General features: G+C 41.4%; 1 protein-coding gene across 3 annotated transcripts; it reads left to right on the top strand.

Moving 5' to 3' along the window:
• Positions 1 to 1,177: 1,177 nt before the first annotated feature.
• LOC130550542 (paternally-expressed gene 3 protein-like) lies at positions 1,178 to 24,735 on the top strand. 3 transcript variants are annotated; one of them, XM_057328038.1, is made up of 6 exons: positions 1,178 to 1,918; positions 2,011 to 2,073; positions 3,384 to 3,744; positions 7,207 to 7,557; positions 20,459 to 20,508; positions 20,580 to 24,735. In XM_057328038.1, the coding sequence occupies exons 5-6, from the start codon at positions 20,469 to 20,471 to the stop codon at positions 24,692 to 24,694; spliced, it is 4,155 nt and encodes a 1,384-aa protein (XP_057184021.1). In that variant the 5' UTR covers positions 1,178 to 1,918; positions 2,011 to 2,073; positions 3,384 to 3,744; positions 7,207 to 7,557; positions 20,459 to 20,468; the 3' UTR covers positions 24,695 to 24,735. The 3 variants fall into 3 exon arrangements, with proteins under 3 accessions (XP_057184021.1, XP_057184022.1, XP_057184020.1); XM_057328039.1 differs by having other exon boundaries at positions 3,381 to 3,744; XM_057328037.1 differs by lacking the exons at positions 1,178 to 1,918; positions 2,011 to 2,073; positions 3,384 to 3,744; positions 7,207 to 7,557 and adding an exon at positions 20,310 to 20,389.
• The last annotated feature ends 1,385 nt before the right edge of the window (positions 24,736 to 26,120 follow it).

The raw sequence follows: 26,120 nt of genomic DNA, 5'->3' as shown, positions 1-26,120 counted from the left end.
TGAGTTCAGTGAATGAAACTAGAACATGATGGAGATTTAAATGATCCCGGGTGAATTTCATTTGATTAGATTCTCATGACCATAACTACAGTACATCGCACACACGCTGTTACAACACGCCACAAGGGACAAGAGCCCAGCTCAAGGAAACACTGCTCACCATGATGGTGACTTTTGTTAGCTGAGAACGTTCTAAAAACATTCAAATTGATTTTTTATGTTTTTAAAACGTTTTCAAAAACACGAAAAAGCTCCAAGGAACCTTCTTATAACAAACTTTGTTAGCTGAATTTTTCGATTTGAAATCGATCTTGAAGTTCAAAAAATCTCTGAGACAAAGAAGGTCCAGGTGTCAAACTGAACTGATGTATTGAATTATTCCTCTGGTGAAATCAGCTCATGGGTTCATGGGTGAAACATAAATATGGCAGGACTTTTACTCTTTGGCCCCTGGACTTTCCACCTCTGATCTATGTTACATCTCCATTATGACGAAGCCCCCAACAGCAGAGGTGTATAATACTTGAGTTTTTTACCCAGGGGTGCCCAAACTCAACAGTGTTTCATACGTTCAGACTTCTTTACACTGTTAAACCTGCTGGCTTCTCATGCTTGACATGGTCAACTTGTCAAAAAATGAGTTGGACTTATGACGTAATATGTCTGTGATAGATACACTCCCCCAAGGTTCATATATGTTTCGGAAAGTTTTTTTTCAAACGTGAAATTCCGCTATGTAACAACTTTTCTTAGAGAAAGAGCACGTACACACGTCCACCTGCGAGAGCGAGAAGAAGAGCATGAAGAGCTTTTGACTCTTTTATTTTAATGTTAAATTAGTTTTCTTTGGCTGTTGTAGCTGTATTAAAATACAATCATTGGGTCAAAGCCCAACTAAAGCAACATCAGGAGCCCAACTAAAGCAAACACTGATCACAATAATGGTGATGTTTGTGGGCACAAAAGTGATATTGATTCAGTTCATTAACATTCAGGACTTGAGATGACTTGGACTCGCCTCTATTGACTTGGGACTTGAGAGGACTTGAGACTTGAATGCAAAGACTTGTGACTTAATGGTGACTTGAAAACAATGACTTGGTCCCACCTCTGGTCATGTATGGTCATGTAATAAACGTGATAATGTAGTGGTTATTGCAAAATAACTCCCTTAAGTGTGATAGAAGACTTTGCAAACACAATATTGTGCCCTTCTGTCACGATACAGGAAAACCACTCTCATATTAACAAACAAAAGATAAATCACAACATTGGTAACAATCAACATTAAGTTAGAGGTTATTGTGGCAGAATAAACGTGAAATTAAGACTTAAGCAAATGGTTGGCACGATTGAATGTAAGAAAAACACAATCTGTGAATCAAGTCGTTTCATGATGATTAAATCATCAAATATCATTTATCAGGTTAGAGTCAAAAGTTGACTTTTAACTAAATAAAAAAGCAGTAAGACATGTTATGACTTCTAAAGTGTGATGGAATATTCAGGTGATGTGATGTTTGTTTGTTTCTAAATTAAAACTGGATTGTTTAGGTTAGTTTTGGTTGATGGGCTCCATTTGCTTGTATAGTGAAGTGACTTCATCAGATCAACACCGCAGGAACGATCTGCACTTTTAACACAAGAACAATGACTCTCTGTTTGCTTTGGCTAAACAAAAATGGCACTTTGCTTCTCCCGGATGATTTGTTATTTGAATGCAGCGCCTCATATTAAAAACAACATGGAAAAGGAAAAATGGAAATCTAAGTATCTTCAAACTGAAGCCGGGTTGGCACGAAATGAAATGCAGGCAGATTTGCATGAGGAATCATAGCCAGGATGTGCAGATCATACTAATTCATCAGAAAGACACCTCAGAAGTCAGTAGTGTTTCATCTTCTGTCTGGTCATACAGGTAAACAGATTTTTATTCAGATGTTTTGTTGTTTTATAAATAATTTTGCTTATTTAAATATGCGTCATGATTCAATATTCCTACTGTTTCAGATTTGTTACACCCTTTAAATTCATCAGAAATGGAAAGGCTGTCTCATTTGCTTCTTCTGTCAGGTCAGTGAGCATTTATTCCTTTATTTACACTGAAAATGATTTTTTTGATGCTGTTCAATTAACACGAACAAATCACTTTATGATTGTATTGATTTCTAGCTCAAACAAATGAAGCTCTTTGATTGGACACACTGAAAAAAATGATGATTGAGGGTACACTGTAAAAAATGTCTGTGAAATTCTGTAGTTTTCACGAAAAAAAACGTTTGTAAGAAAACGTCCGTAAAAAATATGGAAAAACACTGTAAAATTATCTGGGAAATTAACAGTGAAATTCATAGTTTTTACAAGGAGTTTTTCTCAAGTCCACAAACACCATCACCACCTTCACTTACAGACATCACTGCCACTTTATTTCTGTTGTACGTCTACACAAGTTCTTATTGAGAATGAACACAAGTTTACATGTTGATATTTATTGTTGAGTCACCATTATGGTGATGAGTGTTTGCTTTAGTTGGGATCTTGACCCTTTGCTTTTCATGTTCATACTTTACCTAGGTTTTATAACTATGTGAGACACAGGTGATAAAAGTTAAGCTACATTTTTTCATATTGGTTTTTGTTGGGAGTGTCATTGCAAGTCAACCTGTTTGAGAGTTGAGGTACTTTGTAACAGAACAGAGCTCTTGGTGAAAAGCTCTTCCTGGGCAGACAGGAGAGACCGAACAAACTACTCGGATAAACGCAATGCATTCTGGGTACCATCAAAGTACAAAACTCATCCATGACTCCCAGCATGCATTGCGGCATGAAACTTTCTTTTGTTGGTCAGCACTGTTTTTTGATGTCCGAGTCAAAAATCTAATTTGACTTTTTAGCGGTTCAAAAACTGTTTATATGGATTGCTGCAGGAAGTGTGGGTCTAAGTGTAAGCACAGTTAGACTGTTTATCAAAAACCCAATGAGAAACTACACAACAGCAGAGGAAAAAAGTGTGTGAAAACGAGAACGTTGATTCCTTACACATTTCCTTTTGACGTTATTTGCTATGAAATCTATGTTTTATAAAACACTGACTGTGGAAAAGGTGTACGAACCCTGAGAAAAAACACAATAACCACAACTGACTTAGATGAACATCGACAGTAAATAACAGATGAACACATGACATCTGTGACTGTAAAAAATGAACAGTTGTTCCCAGCTGACAAGACGGTAAAACGTGATCAGCTGGATCAACTTTAAAAAACGACTTCAATTGGTAACACTTAAAAAAATGAAGCTGATCCAACTGTTCATTTTTTGTATTAGGGGTAAATTGCGTGATTTTGTACGCCGTAACATTCAACACTTTTCTCTCTCAGCAGGACTGTGTCTGTTGATCCAGAGCATCACATGTCAGTATGTTCTCATCCAGGAGAGCAAGAGCTGGGATGAGGCACTAGCTTACTGCCGACAGAATCACATTGACCTGGCCACTGTTCAAAACAATGAAGACTGGACAAATATACAGAGAGATGTTCAACCTGCATTGACTTCAGCCGTCTGGACTGGAATGTTCAACGACCAGCTGGCGGTGGTCTTATCAAGATGAGAGGATGGCGCTTGTGCTTTGGGACTCTGGAGAGCCAAGCAACTACGCTGGGAAACAGGCACATGGTGTAATGCTGGATGGCAAATGGAATGATCTAGAGTACTATTTTCAAATTCCCTTTTTTTGCTACAATGGTAAGAAATAAAGCCAACACTTCTGAAAAACAATTTAGTTATTCAATATATAAAAGCGTACGTATGAAACTGTTTGTATAAATAAATAAGACATTAAGTAACGCTCTGTTGGGGCTACAGACGTAGCCGAGTTGTAGCCATCAGAAGGGTCTTGACTTTTATTCAGCAGTATTCAACCATACACACATCGTGTGTATATCTGAGATTGTTTTTGAAACAAGATAAGCCTAACAATAAATTACAATTCTCAACAATTAACAACGTTAATATAGAACACCCAAATCCGGCCCACACCTTACACCTTAGGAAGGTGCATAGGTGGTGTTAGCTGTTTTTTTTTCTTTCAAAAAGTTTTATTGTCATCATTAAACATTTGTACATCTCATTCACGTGACTTTTTCCCAGCACATATTTATGACGTTAACATAAAAAACCATGGAAAGTCATATGAAATAAAATCAAGCATAGCGTTGGTTCTGGCAGCTCACGTGAGTCTCGCTTGGGCCCTCACTAAATCCTCGGTGTTTCGAGTAGGGATGTGCACGAATATTCAAATATCCGAGTATTCGATCCGCAATAACTATTCGAATATTAAAAATGCTATTCGAATATGCCTATTTTTCATGAGAATAAAACTGCGTCACCACAAGGTTAAGTTACAGAAGACCTTAGAGTCAGGTCTTATTAACACTTCTTCACTTCTTCTGTCATGATTTTTTAATGTACAGAAAATATAAAAAAATCACTTGTATGTGTTCCTAAATCTTTGTTCACTCAGATCGCAAGCTAGTTTAAATAGTTTAAGTTTACACTCTGGATGCCCGGATCACGTTTGCTCGGCTCACATCACCATATTAAAATGGTTCAAAACTGGTGAGCCACAGAATTCGTTAACATTACTTACATTAGGTATAAAAATATCAACGTAATATTAAATGATTATCAATAATTCATTTATTAACATTACTTGTTTGGAGCAGTTGTTCTTAGTAAATTCATATTCGTTCGTTAAAAATATATGAAGTAATACTAATTTCAAGAACTTGAAACATGAAAATGTACATTTCACTGCAACAAATGTTAATGAATTTGGCCTTAACATAAGACTGGCACCTTTTTCCTTATGTTTTTAATATGTGAATGTGGAGTTATGACACAGTTTAAAAAGATTTAAGCAGTTTTATGGACAATTTACAGAGCAAATGATTTTCACAAAACTGTTCTTAATCAGTTAGACATGAGGAATCGGTGTATGAATCTCAACAATGGTGACAGAAGAGAACCAAGATCTAGTGGGGTCAGAAAATGATAGTTATTTCATTACTGAAGTTCTTTAAATTACTTTTGAGTGTGATATGTTATTGATACTTGATGGCGGAATTATGATACAGTTTAAAGAGATTAAAACCGTGTTATAGACAACTACCAGAATAAATGATTTTCACAAAACTCTTACAGTTCTGAATCAGTTCGACATGAAGAATCCTGTCAACAAACCCAACAATGGTGACAATCATCAAACTAATTCAGATAAACAGATCAACTGCAATGCATGCTGGGACTTTTGTACTATGATGTTACCCAGCATGCATTGCAGCATGAAGCTTTCTTTTGTTGAATGTCTTTTGTTGTTGAGATTCATCATGTGTTGAAGTTAAAACACCCTATCACCCTTTCCGGTACTATTATTATTTGACAATTTACGAGTAGGGCTGTGATGGTGGCAGTTTTGTTACCACCGGTAATGGACAAATCAAACCCTGTAGTTTGATGGTTGGTAAATATAGCCTACATATCATATATTCTGTATATATATATATATATATATATATATATATATATGCGTGTAGCAACCACATGACGAGTGGAAGAGACATATAGAATTTATTTAAATACTTGAAATTGTTAAATAGTTAAATACTTGAAATATGATATCTGAAATAAATCAGGACGAAGCATCCATCCATGTTTAATGCGCAAATCCATCAGTGAAACGGCACACTACAGCATATAAAACATTTAAATAAACATCAGTAAATAATGAAAACTTAAATGATATAAGAAAGCTAAATACTAAATAAAAAAGCTTGTTGCAGTAACTTCAGTCAGTGGCGTATTAACCCTTACAGTCCTTAACAATTCCATTTTTAACAAACTGTTTAATTCTACCCTGGATTTCCTATTCAGATTGGCATTTAAAAGGTTACTTTTTCCTACTCGTTGATGTGAAATGTACTTGTTGACAAATGTGTACAGCTGCGCAGGAGCGCAAATGAAGAGATGTCTCTCCGCAACCGCGGCAGAACCTGCGCGCGCTCCGACACTAAGCAAGCGGGTCATAGCCGGTTTTGATTTGATGTGTCTGTCCATTTCACAACAGGATCCGTTGCAGAACCCGCAGAATAACCTGGTTTTACCGTGCATTTCCGGCTCGAACACACCAACGGAAACGTGTGCCAATAATTTCGGTGTTAATGTAAAATATTTTAAATAAAACCATCCACAACTGAAAGGCTAGAAATAGCAATCCTTATCACTACTGTCACTTTTATTACACTTATATTTGTCACAGTGACGTGCACTAGCGCTGGTGTCAGTTCGCCGTCATGGCACTTTACCACCGTCACAGCCCTACTTACGAGGAGTAATACCGTTTTACTATGGTTATTTAAACGTAAAAAGCAATATGGCCAGTTAATCTGACCTCAGGGAGACGCAAATTCTGAAATAAGATGCTGGTTGAGTTATATTTGCGAACAACAAAACCACTGCAAACGTATACATTATCAAGTCAACGTACAGTGTAAGAGTTTATGCTTCCATTACACTCCTGTAAGTGTCTGGCCACTCCTGAGTCTGAGGAGGAGGAGGGGCGAGGAAAACCCCTCGCCAATATTTTGAATTTGGACTGCGATACCAAGCTCAACCGCTAGGTGTCAATGTTACATACAGCTCCTTTTCAGGATCATGCCCAACTCCCAGTACGCGTCGCAGTTGATCTGTTTTAGTCTATTGGTTGTCATCATTCTTGTGTTCCATACACTGATTCTTCATGTCTCATTGATTTAGCAGTGTGACAGCATGTTCAACATCCCTACAGCTATAAAGAACATGAGATGTGGCTGCGGCAGACAGTTTCATTCAACTATGACTTTGCAAAAATCTTACAGCTCTAGTTGACTAGTTCTTGCACTGGGTCTCACTGGACAAGAATATATATAAAAAATGATTTAATGTGTAAACTAAAAATGTAATATTTAAAGACAACGCCCTGAGTAGATTCTGGAGTTATAAACCAGTCAGACAGACCTCTTCTGACTATTTGAACACCATTATTAGCTAATGAGAACAATAATCTGTAATGAAAGATAACAATAAACACTAAATCTCATCTTCAGCATACAGGGACTGCTGCATGAAGAAACCTGTTTGCTCAACTCTTTCTGGTGTGTCTTATTACAGAGGAGGAAACAGGAGCGAGCAGGTTTGTTTTCGTCACGAGCCTGAAGACCTGGCATGAAGCTCAGAGTTACTGCAGACAACATCACACAGATCTGGCCACCATCCGAAGTCAAAGTGAGAATGACCAGCTGCAGCAGATGATGCAAGGAGTTACCTCAGCATGGATCGGTCTGTTCAGGGACTCGTGGAAGTGGTCAAATGGAGCAAATGTCAACATGTCCTCAATTAACTGGATGGCTGGACAACCCAAACTTGGCGGGCTGAATAACCGGCCTTGTGCTGTTATACATCCTAATGGTTTCAGAGATGATCGAGCTTGCTCTGATGCCCTCCCTTTCATCTGTAAGATCTGTAAATTATGTTTAATTCCAACGTATGTTTCAAATACTTTACATGCCACATACATGCTTTCACATGTTCCTAATTTCAAAACTGGCACTTTCTGGACTGCAGAACAGGGTTGACAAATAGGGAAGACATTGGGCCAGTTTTACACTCACATAACTCTTCATTTTTCCCTGCCATATTTGAGTCAAATGTGTTTTAGTGTATGTACCACATGATCATTTTAAAGTATCTCACACACAATAAAAACGTTGCGCTTAGTGACCACTTCATCATGTACCATTCTAAAACTCATGGCATGGATTTAAAAAGATGAACAGAGGGACCAGCAGCTGGCAGCAAAGGGCCAAGTGCCCACAGAAATCATGTTGATGGAAATTGAAGACAACACATGAAAATGTAAGAGATATGTCTGTTTTTCTTTGTGAGACATGCGAAAACTGTTCCGCTGGCTGGTTTTCTGTTCAGAATTATAAGTAACCCCCAGACTAATGGCGGAACTTTGTGTCTTAGTCTGTTCTGGTGGTACTGAGCCTGACTAACTGCAGGTAGCCAAAACAGATTGGCCCAATAATGGCCCAAAACCAGCTGGCCATAAGAAATAACTCTGCCACTGGCCACATTCTAAAAACCTAGAGGTGTCTGAGAGTGGTAGAAAGAAAGTAGCAGTACTCATGCTCGTCCTTAACAAAGCGGTATGGGTGCATCACCAGCTCATAATAAAGTGATCACTGAGTGTATTTGACCACACAGACACAACAGACACACACTCTCACTTACTAAATGTAGGTGTTCTAGACTCAACTGTCATCTTGGTGTTCTGTGAAAATAAACCCTACTTCTACCCTACCACTACTTCTCTAGCCCCGCCCACTGGTTCACGCATGACAGAACCAGTGGCGCGGAACCAGGTAGAGCGAGCAAGCAAAGCAATAAACAAACACACATGCTGTTAAAGATCACTAAATATTGTGCCACCCCTGGTTGTGGAAGAACACAGTCGCTGCATAACCTTCCTTCAGATTCTGATATTAGGAATGCGTGGTTGAAGTTTATTTTTAAAGACGTTCCAGCTCACGTGGGAAAAACATGGAGCGTTTGTTCGTTTCATTTCTCCGAGGATTCCTTCGTGAACAAGGCAAAAAGGTTAAAAGCAGTGCTGTGCCGTCAATATTGGATCCGACAGGAGTGGCGCAGCAATCTTATGTGAGTAAAACGTTTTTGAACTATGCGTCACTAATGCTTTGTTACAGATCGCTTGATGTGCCCTGACCTCTAGTCATTTGTATTAATTGCAGAGGTTGTCTGTGATCTTAAGCCCGTGCGAATCAGGATCTCTGTGGTTTGGCGAGCTCATATATCATTTTTCAAGGTTTTATCCACCGTTTGTGAATAATAAAGGCTGCTTTGTTGAAGTGTTTTGGTATTATTTTGGGTGCTGGGTGATATCCATAAGTTACCGGGAGTCTCCCGTTTGTTTATTTATCACGGAAACTCTCGTAACATTCGAGACCCGCGATCACAGTGATCTTTTGTCCGGTTCGCGATCACTGGTCTCAAATGCTGACAGGTACGGTCATATATCACTAAACACAATACAACTATAGGCTATACAAACTATACGCAGAGCCTTGCCATCACGTCCACGAATGCGTCACATGATATACTGATGTGGGGAGGTCATTTATAAATCACAAGAGGTCTCCAGATAATACTAATTCCCTTACGAAAACTGTTAATGGTGCTAATGTGTGACCTAACGTTACGCCTCCAACCAAATTCACACAAGGCTCCAGCTACACAAACTGCTATCCAATCAAAGCAGTGGGCGTTTACTTATAAAGTCTTCAATGCGTCACGCCCATTAAAACCGAGCGTCTGCAGAGCCGGCCTCAAAACCCGGGTAGAAAATAGCCTATTACTTATTGATTTTGATGTTTTTGAATGTAAAAACCATGCAAACATCATAAGTAGACCTCATACAACAGTATAAAACAATAAAGTGAAGTGAGAAGCGAAGTGACCTATTAGTCAGATATGGTGACCCATACCCAAAATGTGACCTCTGCTTTTAACCCATCCAGAGAGTAGTGACCACACGCACAGCAAGTGGTGACCACACGTACCCCCGGAGCAGTGGGCAGCTATCACTGCAGCGCCCGGGGAGCAAGTAGGGGTCAAGTGCCTTGCTCAAGGGCTCCTCAGTTGTTACCCGCCGGCCCTGAGGATCGAACCGGCAACCTTCTGGTCACGAGTCCGACTCTCTAACCATTAGGCCATGACTGCCCATATAAATATCACTTTTGCACGCACACGCACACAGTGAGAGCACACATTTAAGATAAAGGAGAGAGAAGCACAGGTCAAATATAACAGACTATAAATTCCTATATGCAATATTAATTAAGTAAAACTTTAAATTCTAAATTCTAAAGCAGCCCCCCTGGTCAGGCAGATGCAAAACAGTATGCAAACGGTGGCGAGGAACCCAAAACTCTAATGGAGAAAAAAAACCTCCGGAGAACCCAGGCCCAACCAGGGGATTCCAGTTCCCCTCTGGCAAAAGCTGCTGCCTCTGCACAAGCTCCTGAGAGCTTGCACAACAAGGCTAAATAAAATAAATAATCAGAAAATCAGAATCAGAAAGAGCTTTATTGCCAAGTGTGTTTGCACATACAAGGAATTTGTTTTGGTGACAGGAGCATCCAGAACACAGAAACAGCAACAACAGTACACAGAGACCATAACACAATAGAATACAGTACACAATGATTTAAATAAGGGCCTATGGGTATAAACAATTAAGAAATACAATACAATAAACATAAGATAAATATATAGAGAGTGTAAAGCTATGTATGTATGTAAATATGTACAAGTAAAAAATAAGAATAGACTATTGTAGTACAAGGTATGTGCTATATACAGCAGAATGAATGAAATATAATTGACAGAAAAGGCTGTATAAAAATAGATAGTGTATTATCTGGAGGATATCATTAATATTGCACTTAATTATTATTGCACAGAGTTATTAATTGCACGGTGTGTAAAGACATGTAACTGTTCAAGAGGTAGATGGCCTGAGGGAAGAAGCTGTTTTTGTGTCTGGTTGTTTTGGTGCTCAGTGCTCTGCAGCATTGTGAAGAGATGATGGCTTGGATGTGAGAGGTTCAGGGTGATGTTCTGAGCCCTTTTCCTCACTCTGGATGTATACAGTTCTTGGAGGGTGGGCAGGGGAGCACCAATGATCTTCTCAGCAGTCCCAACCGTCCTCTGTAGTCTTCTGATGTCTGAGCCAAACCAGACAGTGATGGATGTGCAGAGGACAGACTCTATGACAGCTGAGTAAATCTGTTTTAATAGAGTTTGTGAGGTTGAACTTCTTCAGCTGATGTAAGAAGTACAACCTTTGCTGGGCTTTTTTAGCAATGGAGCCAATGTGATTGTCCCACTTCAGGTTCTGAGAGATGGTGGTGCCCAGGAACCTGAATGACTGTTCATGATGGTGAGAGGGGGGAGTGCAGGGGGGTTTCTTCTGAAGTCCACAATCGTCTTCACTGTTTTAAGTGTGTTCAGCTCCAAGTTGTTATGACTGCACCAGACAGCCAGCTGCACAGCCTCCTGTCTGTACGCAGACTCATCACCATCCTGGATGAGGCCAATGAGTGTGGTGTCGTCTGCGAACTTCAGAAGTCTGACAGAAGGGTCCTGGGCAGTGCAGTCATTTGTGTACAGGGAGAAGAGCAGTGGGGAGAGAACGCACCCCTGGGGGGCGCCAGTGCTGATTGTGCGGGTGCTGTATGTGAGTTTCCCCATTCTCACTAACTGCTGCCTGTCTGTCAGAAAGCTGGTGATCCACTGACAGATAGAGCCAGGAACAGATAGCTTGGTTAACTTTGTCTGGAGCAGTGGTGGGATGATGGTGTTGAAAGCGGAGCTGAAGTCCACAAACAGGATCCTCACATAGGTCCCTGGTCTATCCAGATGTTTCAGGACAAAATGCAGCCCCATGTTAACTGCATCCTCAATTGACCTGTTTGCGCTGTAGGCAAACTGCAGGGGGTCCAGTAAGGGTTCTGTGATGTCCTTCAGATAAGCCAGTACCAGTCTCTCGAATGACTTCATGACCACAGATGTGAGAGCGACGGGTCTGTAGTCATTCAGTCCTGTGATTTTGGGTTTCTTTGGGATGGGGATTATGGTGAAGCGCTTGAAACAGGAAGGAACTGTGCACAGCTCCAGTGATCTGTTGAAGATCTGAGAGAAGATGAAGGCCAGTTCAATAGCACAGCTTTTAAGACAGGCTGGGGAGATACCATCTGGGCCTGGTGCTTTTCTTGTCTTTTGTTTCCTAAAGACTCGGCACACATCCTCTTCACTGATCTGAAGTGCAGGAGGTGGGGTGACTGAAGGTGATAGGTGTTGTGTAGAGAGAATGTCAGAGTTGGTGTGAGGTGTAAAGACAGCATTTTCAAATCTGCAGTAAAAGTCATTCAGATCATTGACCAGGTGTTGATTGCCTGCAAAATTGGGGGATGGTGGCTTGTAGTTGGTGATGTCTTTAAGGCCTTTCCACACAGACGCAGGGTCATTGGCTGAAAACCGGTTTTCCAACTTTGTAGAGTAGTTTCTCTTAGCCACTCTGATCTCCTTTGTCAATGTGTTCCTACCCTGCTTGTACAAGACTTTGTCCCCTTTTCTGTAGGCATCCTCCTTGGCTTGGCGAATCTGTCTGAGTTTTGCTGAGAACCATGGTTTATCATTGTTGTATTTTAAGGAAGTCCTGGTAGGAATGCACAAATCCTCACAGAAACTGATGTATGATGTTACAGTCTCTTTGAGCTCGTCCAGATCGCTGGTAGCAGCTTCAAAAACACTCCAATCGGTGCACTAGAAACAGGCTTGTAAGGCCCACTCTGTTTCGTTGGTCCATCTTTTAACAGTCCTTACCATAGGTTTGGCAGCTTTTAGTTTCTGCCTGTAGGAACTACTAATAAGGTAAATTACTACTAGGAACTACTAATAAATTTACTAATAAGGTAAATTATAGTTTAAGATTATCATTCATAATCTAATAGCATTTGAAATTTTGTTGTGAAGACGTGTCAAGTGACCACGCCCTTCTTTATCCAGCTCTATCATCTCAGCTCTTGTCAGGTCTCCGCTCTACCATCAGGTCAGGCCATGAACTGCATCCTGCTCGCTGTGGTAACCTTGGAACAATGAGACAAGACTGGCTGAGAGTAGAGTACTGTTCTGTACTCTTTGATGCAACAAGTACATCAGTTGTGTTTTTGGTTCCGGTTGATCTAACTAATGCAGCCTAAACCCTCTGAAGATTTATATTATGGAAGAGTAGTGTATGCAAGATTAAAAAGATGCGTCTTTAGTCTAGATTTAAACTGACAGAGTGTGTCTGCCTCCCGGACAGTGCAGGGAAGACTATTCCAAAGTTTAGGCGCTAGATAGGAAAAGGATCTACCACCTGCACTTGATTTTGAAATTCTAGGTATTACCAACTGACAGGACGCCTGAGAGCGTAATGCACGTGAAGGACTGTAATACAAAAGGAGTTCATTCAAGTACTGAGGAGCTAAACCATGTAAGGCTTTATAGGTAATAAGCAAGATTTTAAAGTTAACGCGATGCTTTATAGGTAACCAGTGCAAGGTTGACAGAACCGGGCTAATATGTTCATACTTTTTTGTACGTGTAAGAACTCGAGCTGCCGCGTTTTGGACCAATTGGAGTTTTTGTAATAAGCCTGCAGGGCAACCACCTAACAGTGCATTACAGTAATCTAGTCTTGATGTCATGAATGCATGAATTAACTTCTCTGCATCTGAGATTGACAGCATATGACGTAGTTTAGATATATTCTTAAAATGGAAAAACGCAATTTTACAGGTGTTGGCGACGTGGCTCTCAAATGACAGATTACTATCGAATAGAACGCCAAGATTCTTTGCTGACGACGAGGGTTTTATGGAACATCCGTCAATAGTTAAACAGTATTCTTGGTTGTTACTTATAGCAGTTTTCGGTCCAATAAGTAACACTTCCGTTTTGTCCGAGTTCAGTAATAAAAAGTTGTTACTCATCCAGTTTTTTATATCGACTATGCATTCCATTATTCGATGGAACTGCTGTGTTTCATGAGGCTTCGAGGAAATATAAAGTTGAGTATCATCAGCATAACAGTGAAAGCTAACTCCGTGTCGCTTTATTATATCTCCTAGAGGTAGCATGTATAATGCGAAGAGCAGAGGCCCTAAGACTGAGCCCTGTGGTACACCGTACTGGACTTGCGATTTGCGTGACACCTCATTGTTTATTGCTACAAATTGAAAACGGTCGGATAAGTAAGATTTAAACCATTTCAAAGCTATTCCCTTAATGCCGACATAATTTTCGAGTCTATGTAGGAGTGTGCTGTGGTCAATGGTATCGAATGCAGCACTAAGGTCTAGCAGCATTACAATGTTACAGTGAAACAGTACAGTACACTGTCAGAAAAGATGTGTCAGATTTGTACCTTTAGGGGTACAATGGCTTGTCACTGGGGCAGTACCCTCAAAGGGACACATATTGTACCTTTCCACATGGATACCCAGACAGCAAGCAATCATTGAATCAACGTCAACAAATAGCTGATTGGTCAATGTTAATTGCATTGAATCAATATCACTTTTGCACCTGCAATTAATGTTGAAACAAATCACCATTATTGTGATCAGTGTTTGCTTTAGTTGGGCTCTTGACTCTTGAGTTTAATGTGACGTTTACTTTACTGTCTAACACATATGTTGTGCCAAAGAAAACTAAGATCCAGTGACATCAGAAAATGATGTTAACCATTGTACCCCTAAAGGTACAAATCTGACACATTTTTTCTGACAGTGTGCAGTACAAACTTTGCTCATATTTACATTACCAAACCTTTTGAGAATATTTTCACTTGCAGAACAAATGAAAAAATACAAAAAGGAAGTTTAAGTGTTAAACAAAATGGCCAACTACACTGTAAACCCGGACAGGTTGTGTACTTAAACATTTTTAGGTAACTAATTACATCAATATTTTTAAGTAAAGAAGTGTTTTAATTTTAAGTTAGTTAAACTCAATAATAAAATAATATTAGCAAGTGATTAAACTAGCATTATGGAGATCAGTGTTTGCTTTATTTGGGCTCTTGACCCTTGACCCCTGTGTTGGATTTCTCTCTGTATCAATGCATGTGCTGTTGTAAAGCAGAGAGATCAGAGCTGTGCGGTCAGCAACTCTTCACTGTTTTCATATTTTATTGTCATTGCACATGTACAAGGCAACGAAATGTGACCTCTGCTTTTAACCCATCCAGAGAGTAGTGAACACACGCACAGCAAGTGGTGACCACACGTACACCCGGAGCAGTGGGCAGCTATCACTGCAGCGCCAGGGGAGCAAGTAGGGGTCAGGTGCCTTGCTCAAGGGCTCCTCAGTCGTTACCCGCAGCCCTGGGAATCCAACCGGCAACCTTCTGGTCACGAGTCCGACTCTCTAACCATTAGGCCACAACTGCCCTGAACTTCTTTCATTGTGCAACATGACATGCACCTTAGTATGAAACATTGGTACAAACATAATTCGGATGCATTGTCTAATACCACCGCTATATTTTCCTCTTTGGTTGAGCTGAGCTCCCGCGTCCCTCCCTGCACTGTAGCCCAACCTTACCTGTCAGTCAGATGCTCGTTCCCCACACTTTTGAGAAGGTCCGGTCCTGGAGTTGCCAGGAATTCATTCTGAGTAAGAATACACATTAAGAATATCATCAATTAACATTTATCCTTACAATATAAATAAACATTTTGGCGGCCGCAGCACATTATGAAAGTAGCCCAAAATTCCGCAACGCCGCGGCTCCATAATTTTTCCTGCTACTGCATTTTCAAAATATCCCAATTGTGCGGGAAAACCGCGACCCTGGCAACACTGTCCCATACAAAGGTTAGGGTTAGGATAAGGTACGGGGGCGGGCTTTAAAGATAGGGACCAATCACAAAGCAGTATCCTACGTGAATGAACCAATCAGAAGTAGGGGAGTCAAAATCTCACGGGGAGTCGAAATTCCGCCACAAAATTAGTAAATTAGCTGAGACCTTGTCCATGCGTTTCCCTTTGAAAACAGAGTTTTCAGGACCACACTAGCGTTTTCAAGTGTTTTCCAAATGCTGCCTATCCACACTGAAACGTGCTGAAAATGTGTACTGTACATCAATGCTAAAACATATGACGCTACAGCCTGTGTGTGTGTGTGTGTGCGCGTGCGTGCGTGTGTGTGCGTGCGTGTGTGCGCGTGTGTGTTTGATTGTTTGTTTACTTTCTGCCTTTATTTCACGACAATGTGAAGCAAAGCACAGAGACACAAAACACAAAACATTTTCATAGCGAAAGTAAAACTATCCTTGTGCTCCGCTGTCAAACAATAACTGCGATTCCGTCTCCTAAAATGCAATCTAAAGTATGCACAAACTAACATATCAATATTCAAAACATTAAGAATACTTCTTGTTATCAAATGGTTTACTTTTATAAGAAACTACGAAAAGTAGTACAGTACAGTATGTTTAGCAGTTGTGAAATTAGTATATGTCTTTAAAAGCATAATTTATTTTTAGATTTTATATGTTGACCAGTTGTGTGCAATAAATAGTAAAAGTTCTGCACTATTCTATTGTGTTTTATTGTTCCAGTATAGTAATGATCACATTTACTAATTATATATACAATTTTTAATTTAATAGGTGTCTCTCACATTGACCCACAGCAACATTGAAATAGTGTAGATTAGTGTACAAAGTTTTATACAAATAATTTATTCAATTTAGTTTCCATGTCCAAATCACTACAAGTTTTATTTTGTGATTTCGTTTTTTATCAATAATCTGCTAATTTTCTTCTTTCAAACGAGACCAACCGTAGGTCTGTATTCCAAAGAATTCACGAGTTACAGTCATTTCAGTGGCAACAGTGCATTCATAGGCTCAGAAAGGGCTGCGCCAGTTAAGAGGTTCAATGTTTGTCAAGCTACTGTTGGGGAATTACAGGTCTATAAAAAAGGAAGAAATGAAACACCATTAACCAATAGTACAGTGCTTTTCATTGATCAACTTTTTATAAAGCAGGACAAGAACAACTCTATTCTTAATTACAGTACTTTCATAACTCTAAAACATTTGGATTTTTCATGCACTAAACATGTCTCAATAAAAGTTATGCAAACTGATAATTGTTAGCTCTGTAATTGCTTAATAAGTAATGCAAATTAGGTGAGAAAATTATCTCTTAAAAATGTCTGACATTTACGCAAGAAAATGAAAAAATGAATCACTGCCCTCATCTGCACTACATAGAAATGACCTGAAGGGGGAAGCAACAATCTATTGTCCATGAGCACAGCCAACCAGAACGTCATCAAATGACTTGCATCAAATACCATTCCTAAATTTAACCTTGATATGGGTACAGAGTCGGCGCCAGGTGCACAAAGTGTAATGATCAGTGTATAACTGCTGTTTGTATAAATTACCACTAGATGGCAGTATTGCGTAACGTGTTGAGACGGGGTGGAAATGGCAGAAGAAGATAAAAAACATGTGACAGAAAAGATACATGTGAAAAGAGTTGAGTAAAGGAATACACGAAATTCATTAGTGTATGAGACTCTTTATTTTGGTCTTAGAACCATAAAACATAACACAAAGTGAGGGGGCCAGGGTTTAGGGGTTTAGAATGGGCTGGTGTCCCGAAATTTCTTTCTAGCCGTCAGATTATCCTACCAGGCATGCGCACATCAATGTTACGTCATTTTCTTGCGCTATAAAATCATCCTACGTGTTTATTTTATACTGCTACGGGAATCTGATTGTGTATTTTCCTTGTTAAATCATTCTAGGCCTTCATATTTATTTAGTACTGGTAGTACAATTATAGTATTGCGCTGTAAATTAATCTGTAAATGAATGTTTCTTTTATGCTTGTAGGATAATCTGACAGGGTATTTACGATGTAAATGTATTTAATGTGTTCATTTTAAACTGGTAGTGACTATCTGACAGGGTATTTTGAATTGTAAAATCATCCTACCTGTTTATTTTGTCGATGTGGTTTAGATTATAGCCTAAATGTTGCCCTGCGGTAGTAAAATCTGACAGGTTGGACAATTCGAGGTTGAGACACGGCACAGGCTGAGGTCTCGCTCTGTTCTGTTTCACTGTGCGGCTCTTCTGCTGTTAAGAAGCGGCACTCCGCCATACCCCAGTTTTCTTCTCAAGTTTAAGTTTTAACAATTTACTTTTTTATCAGAGATAATCACGGAAAACCTGATCTATATGCAACGTGGTAGGCTAACCAAATCACACTTGTGAAAGCGGCACATTCGCACATAACGAGTGCGCGAAGAAATCCATGTCCGCACACGTCAGCCGCGCACTGCCTTTTTCATTGATTAACATTAAAGAGCCAGACATGTTTAACTATAACACAATAAAAAATCTAGTTAAATCCTGTCCATTGGTGCGCAATTCCTGCGAGTTGTAGATACAAAGCTTTTCATCCAGTGCGCGCTGCCGTTTTGAAGTTTAACAATTCTAAATGTCCATTTCGAGGACAGCATTGCATATTTCGCATAGCTTTTTCAAAGCTAATAAATTGAACTGAACGAAAAGACATGATAGAGACTGAAACTGAAAGGCTAATTTTTTTAACATCAACTTGGAGGAGAGGAAATGTTGTACGACGTTTTGACAAAAAGAACTGGAAATACACCGATCATAGCCTACATAAATTCAGCGGAAGTTAATAAATGAAGATTACTAATTTAGACACATATATAGAAAAATGTCAAAAGCAGGCTTTAAAGAAAAAGTGACAGAAAAAGTATGCAGGGGACTGTTCCCCAGTAGAGCTTCATGTCTAAGAAAGCGATGGCATCTATATCACAACACTACAGAGCGAGCTGCTGCTTTCTGATAGACAGCCTGTATCTCCACTTGTCACCGTCTGTATAATAATAATGCTCGTTTCTTGTTAAGCAATGCATACAGAAACATTGCCGCTGGACGCAAGCAGCCCTTTAGCTTGTGTTTTTAACAACACATGAAAGTACAGCACAAGACAATGTCTTTAAAACCTGTTAACGAATAAATACATTATTTTACCCTCTGCTCTTGTTGTTTCTTTAATAATTATAAACCAAATTCATTCTCCAAATGTTTTTAAATGATTTCGTCTTTTATCATTTTAAAAAGTGAGGGGGCACAGTGACTGAAGTGGCCGGACCACGCCCCCTCGTGCCCCCTCGTGGCGCCGACTCTGTATGGGTACCAGCGCAGTAATCAACCTCCACAAAATATGGTTACTTGTAATATTATCATCTTAAAAATATTCTCAACAGAACTTAACAAGCAGCGAAGAAAATTAGTTCTTGCCCATATAAGAAAGAAAACACTACACTAAAATACAAAAACAGGTTTCACAGCCCAGAACCTCGTTCTTCTTTCATGCTAAAGGTCCCATGATTGATTATGGCCTAGCAAGTTTCACAGAGACGCTGTATGGTGGCCTCAGCGTTTGTATACTCTGGTTTGTACTAGTGAAAAACTGTTATATTTGTTGTAGGCCTACTTGTATATTTTCCGGTGTGATGTGTAGTTGCATATAGCCAATTTTAGCATGCAAAAAATTACTAACAACTCCAATGTAAGAAAGCTTGTACTGTATAAGTGCCGGTTTTGTTAAGACGGTCTTTAGTTTTAACTGTCATGATGATGATTGTCTATGATCATTGCTATACAACTAATTTCAATAATTTTGTCAACGTGTCTGTGCAAATGTATATGTTAAAACTGTTAACCATATGGTTTTGCTGTACACTGTATAATGTTTTGCTGCCTTACATGTTTACAATCATATTGGCTTTACAAATAGTTTTCACTTATCATTTAAAATTGTGACCAGAGGTGAGCTGCTGTAACTTATTCAAATACATTTTTGATGAGTAATTTTAAAACAATATTAAAGTAGTACGTTTAAATGATTTGAAAAGCCAATTTAATTGAAATCTGTGGCAGCAATTAAATTACAGTTCAAGTTTAGCCATGTTTTCTTAAACGACACTTTTACTGAATTGATAATATTTAACATAATAAAACCATGATTATTTTTCACGAGGGCCAATGAATATTGGTAGAAGTATATACAAGTGTATTTTACAATGACAACATAGTGAACAGCTATCATGGATGCAGTTTTAACAAACCCCAATAACTCAATGACTGTTGTCTGTCAGTGTCAGCGTAGATCATTTTCACCCTTACGTTTTCATGACCATGACTGGCAATTGACATTATTGATAATAAGGTGAATTTTGATAGTTGTTTTAAGTTTTTCTCAAAAAGATGTTCTTACTATAGCTTGACTAGCATAACTTCACTAACTACAAACTTTAACAACTTGAATCAAACATAGAAAACTTCAGGCTAGAAACGTGAACTTCTGCATTACACTACTAAACAAATACGTAAGAGTTTTTTATAAAGCATTTGCAGACCCACTCAAAAAGGGGTTGACGTTTTACCTGAGTGATGACACCTGAATCCTATAATTGTCTTTTGTTGGTTTCTATGACAACTGATTGTTCAGAACCATTAGTGATTGGCATGCAGGTATTTTAAAAACATCAGTTTTGTCATTGTGACACAAGTTGGGGCACATGTATCTGTAGTAGGAGTGCTGAGTGGGGGTTGTTGCACTTTTGGTTCAGTATGGGTGAATTAACTTTAAGAATATTAAGGTATGTTTTTGTCCTTTTTAGCATTTGTATTTCCACTTTCAAGTTCAACTGAATATCATTGTTTTGCAGGTTCTCTTTGATGATCCTGCTTTCTGGTGTTCATGATTCTATGTGGCGTGGTAAGAGTAGCCAGCCAAATTATGCATTTAAGTTTTGCAGACCCTTTAACTGACAGACTTTATTTTTTTAGTTTTGTGTTTCAACTCTGATAGCAATGGAGGTTCTTCTGGATACTATGAGCCTGGAATGGATGCAGGTCCTTTAATGCCGACTGGTGTCAAACGACAGAGTTTCTACAGCTGGTATGGTACTAAGAATGCTTATGGCATTGGAAGCAGCAGACACACTCAAACTAGTTCTTCAGGAACACTGATAGCAAGTGGATCTAATCGAAGCAGCGAGTCTGTTCTTAAACCTGTGCAGCTTGCTATGGGGGGTCCTGTTGTGGAGCAAGTAGCACCGGCAAGTAGCCAGTCAATTACCCAGTCTAGCAGCCAAATAGTTCAGCCCATTTTGCAGCACCTCTCATTGATTGCCTCTCAACCCAGCAGCCAACAACTTGCTCAGGCTAGCTCTGAAGCCATAACCCATGACAGCAGCCAGCAGCTAACACAGGCTAGTTACCAGTCCTTGACCCCATCTGACAACCAGCAGTCTCACTCCCAGCCCAGTAGCCAACAACCTGTCAATGTGGTCTCTGGAACCATTGTTCAGCCCAGTAATCAGCAGTCAGTGCTGAGTAGATCTCAGCCCGAAAGCCCAGTTCTTGCACAGGCCAGTTTTCAATCTGTGGCCCAACCTCAAGCTGGTGGTCTTTCACTTGTTAAACCCCGTGAGGTTAGACTTTCCCAAATTGGTTCAAGGCTTTTTTCAGGTACCAGGCCTGTCCAGATTATAAGTGAAGGGTTTTTCAAACCGGGAATGCATAGCAGTGAATCTGTAGTTAAACCTGTACCACTGGCTCTCCAAGCCCCTATTGAACAACTTGGCCAGTCCAGTTACCAGTCTGTTGCTCAGGTTAGCAGCCAACAATCCTCACATGCTAGTGGTGCACAACCAGTACAAACCAGCTACCAGTCTGTGAGAGAGGTCAGCGGTCAGCAACCATTGCGGGCAAGTTTCCAGTCAGTTGTCCAAACCAGCAGCCTGTCTGAAGCCCAATCCATTAGCCAGCAGATACCACATAACAGCTACCAATCTGTTTCTCAGTATAGGGGACAACAACCAGAGCATAGCCTTTACCAGAGAGTGGCTCAGTCTAGTAACCATCAAACAGCACAAGGCACTGCTGTGCAACCAGTAAAGGCTAGCCATGAATCTGCAGGCCAATCCAGTAGCCAACAGCTACCACAGACAAGCAATCAGTCAGTGGATCATTCCAGCAGCTGGCAGTTAGCACAAGCTAGCTCCATATCAGAGGCTCAGTCAAGCAACCAGCAACCAGCCCAAGCCAGCTATCCATCAGTGACCCAGTCCAGCAGCCAGCAACCAGCCCAAGCCAGATATCCATCAGTGGCTCAGTCCAACAGCCAGCAACCAGTCCAAGCCGGCTATCTGACAGTGGCTCACTCCAGCAGCCAGCAACCAGCCCAAGCCAGCTATCCATCAGTGGCTCAGTCCAGCAGCCAGCAACCAGCCCAAGCCAGTTATCTGACAGTGTCTCAGTCCACCAGGCCACAGTTTGCAGAAGTTGGCTCGTTGTCAGTGGCTCAGTCCAGCAGCCAACAACCAGCCCAAGCCAGTTATCTGACAGTGTTTCAGTCCACCAGGCCACAGTTTGCAGAAGTTGGCTCGTCAGTGGCTCAGTCAAGCAGCCAAGAACCAGCTCAACCTGGCTATCGATCAGAGGCTCAGTCCAGCAGCCAGCAACCAGCCCAAGCCAGCTATCCAACAGTGGATCAGTCCAGCAGCCAACAACCAGCCCAAGCCAGCTATCCATCAGTGGCCCAGTCCAGCAGCCAACAACCAGCCCAAGCCAGCTATCCATCAGTGGCCCAGTCCAGCAGCCAGCAACCAGCCCAAACCAGCTATCCATCAGCGGATCAGTCCACCAGGCCACAGTTGGCAGAAGTTGGCTCGTTGTCAGTGGTCCAGTCCAGCAGCCAGCATCCAGCCCAAGCCAGCTATCCATCAGTGGCCCAGTCTAGCAGCCAACAACCAGCTCTAGCTGGCTGTCTTTTGATGGTCCAGTCCAGCAGCCAGCAACCAGCCCAAGCCAGCTATCCATCAGTGGCTCAGTCCAGCAGCCAACAACCAGTCCATGCCAGCTATCCATCAGTGGCTCTGTCCAGCAGCCAGCAAACAGACCAAGCCAGCTATCCATCAGTGGCTCAGTCCAGCAGCCAACAACCAGCCCAAGCCAGCTATCCATCAGCGGCTCAGTCCAGCAGCCCACAACCAGCCCAAGTCAGCTATCTGACAGTGGCCGAGTCCAGCAGCCAGCAACCCGCTCAAGCCAGCTATCCATCAGTGGCTCAGTCCAGCAGCCAACAACCAGCCCAAGCCAGCTATCTGACGGTGGCTCAGTCCAGCATCCAGCAACCAGCTCAAGCCAGCTATCCATCAGTGGCTGAGTCCAGCAGCCAGCAACCTGCCCAAGCCAGCTATCTGACAGTGGCTGAGTCCAGCAGCCAGCAACCAGCCCAAGCCAGCTATCCATCAGTGGCTCAGTCCAGCAGTCAGCAACCAGCCCAAGCCAGCTATCCATCAGTGGATCAGTCCAGCAGCCAGCAACCCGCTCAAGCCAGCTATCCATCAGTGGCCCAGTCCAGCAGCCAGCGACCAGCCCAAGCCAGCTATCTGACGGTTGCTCAGTCCAGCAGCCAACAACCAGCCCAAGCCAGCTATCCATCAGTGGATCAGTCCAGCAGCCAGCAACCATCTCAAGCCAGCTATCCATCAGTGGCCCAGTCCAGCAGCCAGCAACCAGCCCAATCGAGCTATCCAGCAGCGGCACAGTCCAGCAGCCAGCAACCAGCTCCAGCCAGCTATCTGACAGTGGCCCAGTCCAGCAGCCAGCAACCAGCTCAAGCCAGCTATCTATCAGTGGCCCAGTCCAGCAGCCAGCAACCAGCTCAAGCCAGCTATCCAGCAGCGGCACAGTCCAGCAGCCAGCAACCAGCTCCAGCCAGCTATCTGACAGTGGGCCAATCCAGCAGCCAGCAACCAGCCCAAGCCAGCTATCTATCAGTGGCCCAGTCCAGCAGCCAGGAACCAGCTCCAGCCAGCTATCTGACGGTGGCTCAGTCCAGCAGCCAGCAACCAGCTCAAGCTGGCTATCTGACAGTGGCCCAGTCCAGCAGCCAGCAACCAGCTCTATCCAGCTATCTGACGGTGGCCCAGTCCAGCAGCCAGCAACCAGCTCAAGCCGGCTATCCATCAGTGGCTCAGTCCAGCAGCCAGCCACCAGCCCAAGTCAGCTATCTATCAGTGGCTCAGTCCGGCAGGCCACAGTTAGCCGAAGTTGGCTCATCAGTGGCCCAGTCAAGCAGCCAACAACCAGTTCAAGCTGGCTATCTTTCAATGTCTCAGTCCAGCAGCCAGCAACCAGCCCAAGCCAGCTACCTGACAGTGGCCCAGTCCAGCTCCCACGCTCTAGTCAAACCCGGGCGGTCCAGGTATGGGTCTGCATTGTCACCCAGCCACCAGGTCTCTGCCAGGCCATTGCAATCTGGTTTCATACCCAAGCCAGCACAATCTAGTTATGAGTCTTCATCCCAGCAGCAACCAAGCTCGCTGCCATTTGTTGGGCCTGGACATACAAGTTATGCTTTTAGATTACTGCGCACTGACCAGGCCACAATGGAGGCATCTAACAACCAAGCTCTATCAAAACCAGACCAAGATGTGTACCAGCCTTCACCCATGTTGGTCAAGCCAGTGCAACCAACCTACAGGCCCCCAATTAAACTTCAGCCTCCTAGCTACCAGCCTCAAAAGCTCCAGTCTGCCGCACAGCCCGGATTCTTTTCTGCAGAGAAACCAGTGCAGACGAGGTTCCAGGCACAGTCAAGTTATGATTCTACCCCTCTAGCAGCGCTGACTGAATACGGTGTTGCATCAACTCCAGAGCAGTCAAGGTCCCATTCTCAATCTGGATTTAGTTCCCAATCTATGGCAAAACCCAGTGATCTGCTTGTTTCTTCACCCAGTTTATTGCAGTCTGGGTATGCATATCCAGCACGGGTGCATCATCAGACTGATTCTCACAACACTGAAAACTTCCTTGTGCCTGCTGAAAGACAACATTCATCTCGCAGCAAATTCAGGGTTGTGCAAGGAGTGAAGTCACGATTGTTTACTTGATGTTTTAAAAATCTTTTTTGGCACAGAAAATAAAAAAAATATTTGGCAAATGGAAATGTTGACGTGGCTTTATTAAACCCTTTCTCTGCAGCTTTCAAAACTGGTTTTAACTCCAAATCTTTCTAAGTAAAGACACCGAGACGTATCTGGTTTAACTTGGGTATGTTATTCATACAAATTGACTTTGTTTGGTCACAGAGTTTAAACTAGTGGTGGTTCTGAAGAATTGAGACTCCCAGTGGTGTTATGTAGCAGACTTTCTAGTGGAACAGTATGTTTGTATAGTTTTATTGGAGTTAAATGGGTTTTTTTCAAGGACGAAACTTTGTGGTCAAATTTTCTAGACTTGGTAAGCTCAAAGTGCAGATGCTAGAGTTCTTACAGTGATTTGACTAATGATGATGAAGGACAACCACTGAATCGTGCATTACAATAGTTAATTCACTTATGACTTCAAGACTTGATTAGTGTTTCTGCGTCAGAAATACACAAACTGTCCAAACGACGGAATATTCTAAGATGGAAGAAAGCTGTTTTTGTGACAGTTGAGATTGGGTTTTCAAAAGACAGGACGCTGTCCAAAGTAACACCAAGGTCTTTAACTATATTTGCTGAAGTAGCAGTGCATCCTATTTGCAAGTTGCAATCCATAATATTCTGCTTGCAGGTATTTGGTATGATAAGTTTTATCCTAGCTCGGTCCAGTTAACCACATCTCTCACAACATTCAAAAACTACTTAAAATCCATCTCTTCTGTGAATACTTGGCAGACGAATGAGAAAACACGAACCCTCTCTCTCTCTTTCTCTCAACAGGTAGTGGTCTGGCTTTTGTTAAAACTAGTAACTTTGTATTAGCACCTATTGTATTACTGCTCCTGTATGACATGTCGCTTATTGATCCCTGAACTCTTTGTAAGTCACTTAAGATAAAAGCGTCTGCTAAATGACTAAATGTAAATGTTATCTGAATTTAGCAGAAGAAAATTACTAGTCATCCAGTGTTTTATAGCCTGAATGCACTTTTCCAGTTTTGTTAATTTTGAGGTTTCGTCTGGTCTAGATGATATGTATAACTGAGTATCATTTGCATAGCTATGAAAAGTAATTCCATGTTTTCTAATAATGTTACCTAGGGGCAGCATGTACGCAGTGTTGGGGGTAACGTGTTACAATTAATGTGCGTTACGTAATCAGAGTAGTTTTTTAAGTAACGAGTAATGTAACGCAGTTACTTCATAAATTTACATATCAATACTCAAGTTACTTTTCAGTCTAATCATTGATTTATATGAACATTATTTAAACTGCAGAAGTGAAATTCTGAATTAAAAGTAGTGTAGACATGATCGCTCATGCTTGTGCAGAAACAATCCCTAGTCAGACATAGGCAGTGTTGCCATGTCTGCAGTGCTGCAGTGTTCCG

Source organism: Triplophysa rosa, unplaced genomic scaffold, assembly GCF_024868665.1.
Source record: "Triplophysa rosa unplaced genomic scaffold, Trosa_1v2 scaffold355_ERROPOS142749+, whole genome shotgun sequence".
In the NCBI taxonomy this organism is placed as follows: Eukaryota; Metazoa; Chordata; class Actinopteri; order Cypriniformes; family Nemacheilidae; genus Triplophysa; species Triplophysa rosa.
The sequence above is the reverse complement of the archived record's forward strand: the minus strand, read 5'-3'. Positions and strand labels throughout refer to the sequence as shown.

Coding starts and splice junctions, on each gene's coding strand:
- LOC130550542 (XM_057328037.1), top strand. CDS start 20,361: ATGGGTGAATTAACTTTAAGAATATTAAG. Junction 20,390..20,458: donor TTAACTTTAAGAATATTAAG/GTATGTTTTTGT, acceptor ATTGTTTTGCAG/GTTCTCTTTGATGATCCTGC. Junction 20,509..20,579: donor TCATGATTCTATGTGGCGTG/GTAAGAGTAGCC, acceptor TTATTTTTTTAG/TTTTGTGTTTCAACTCTGAT.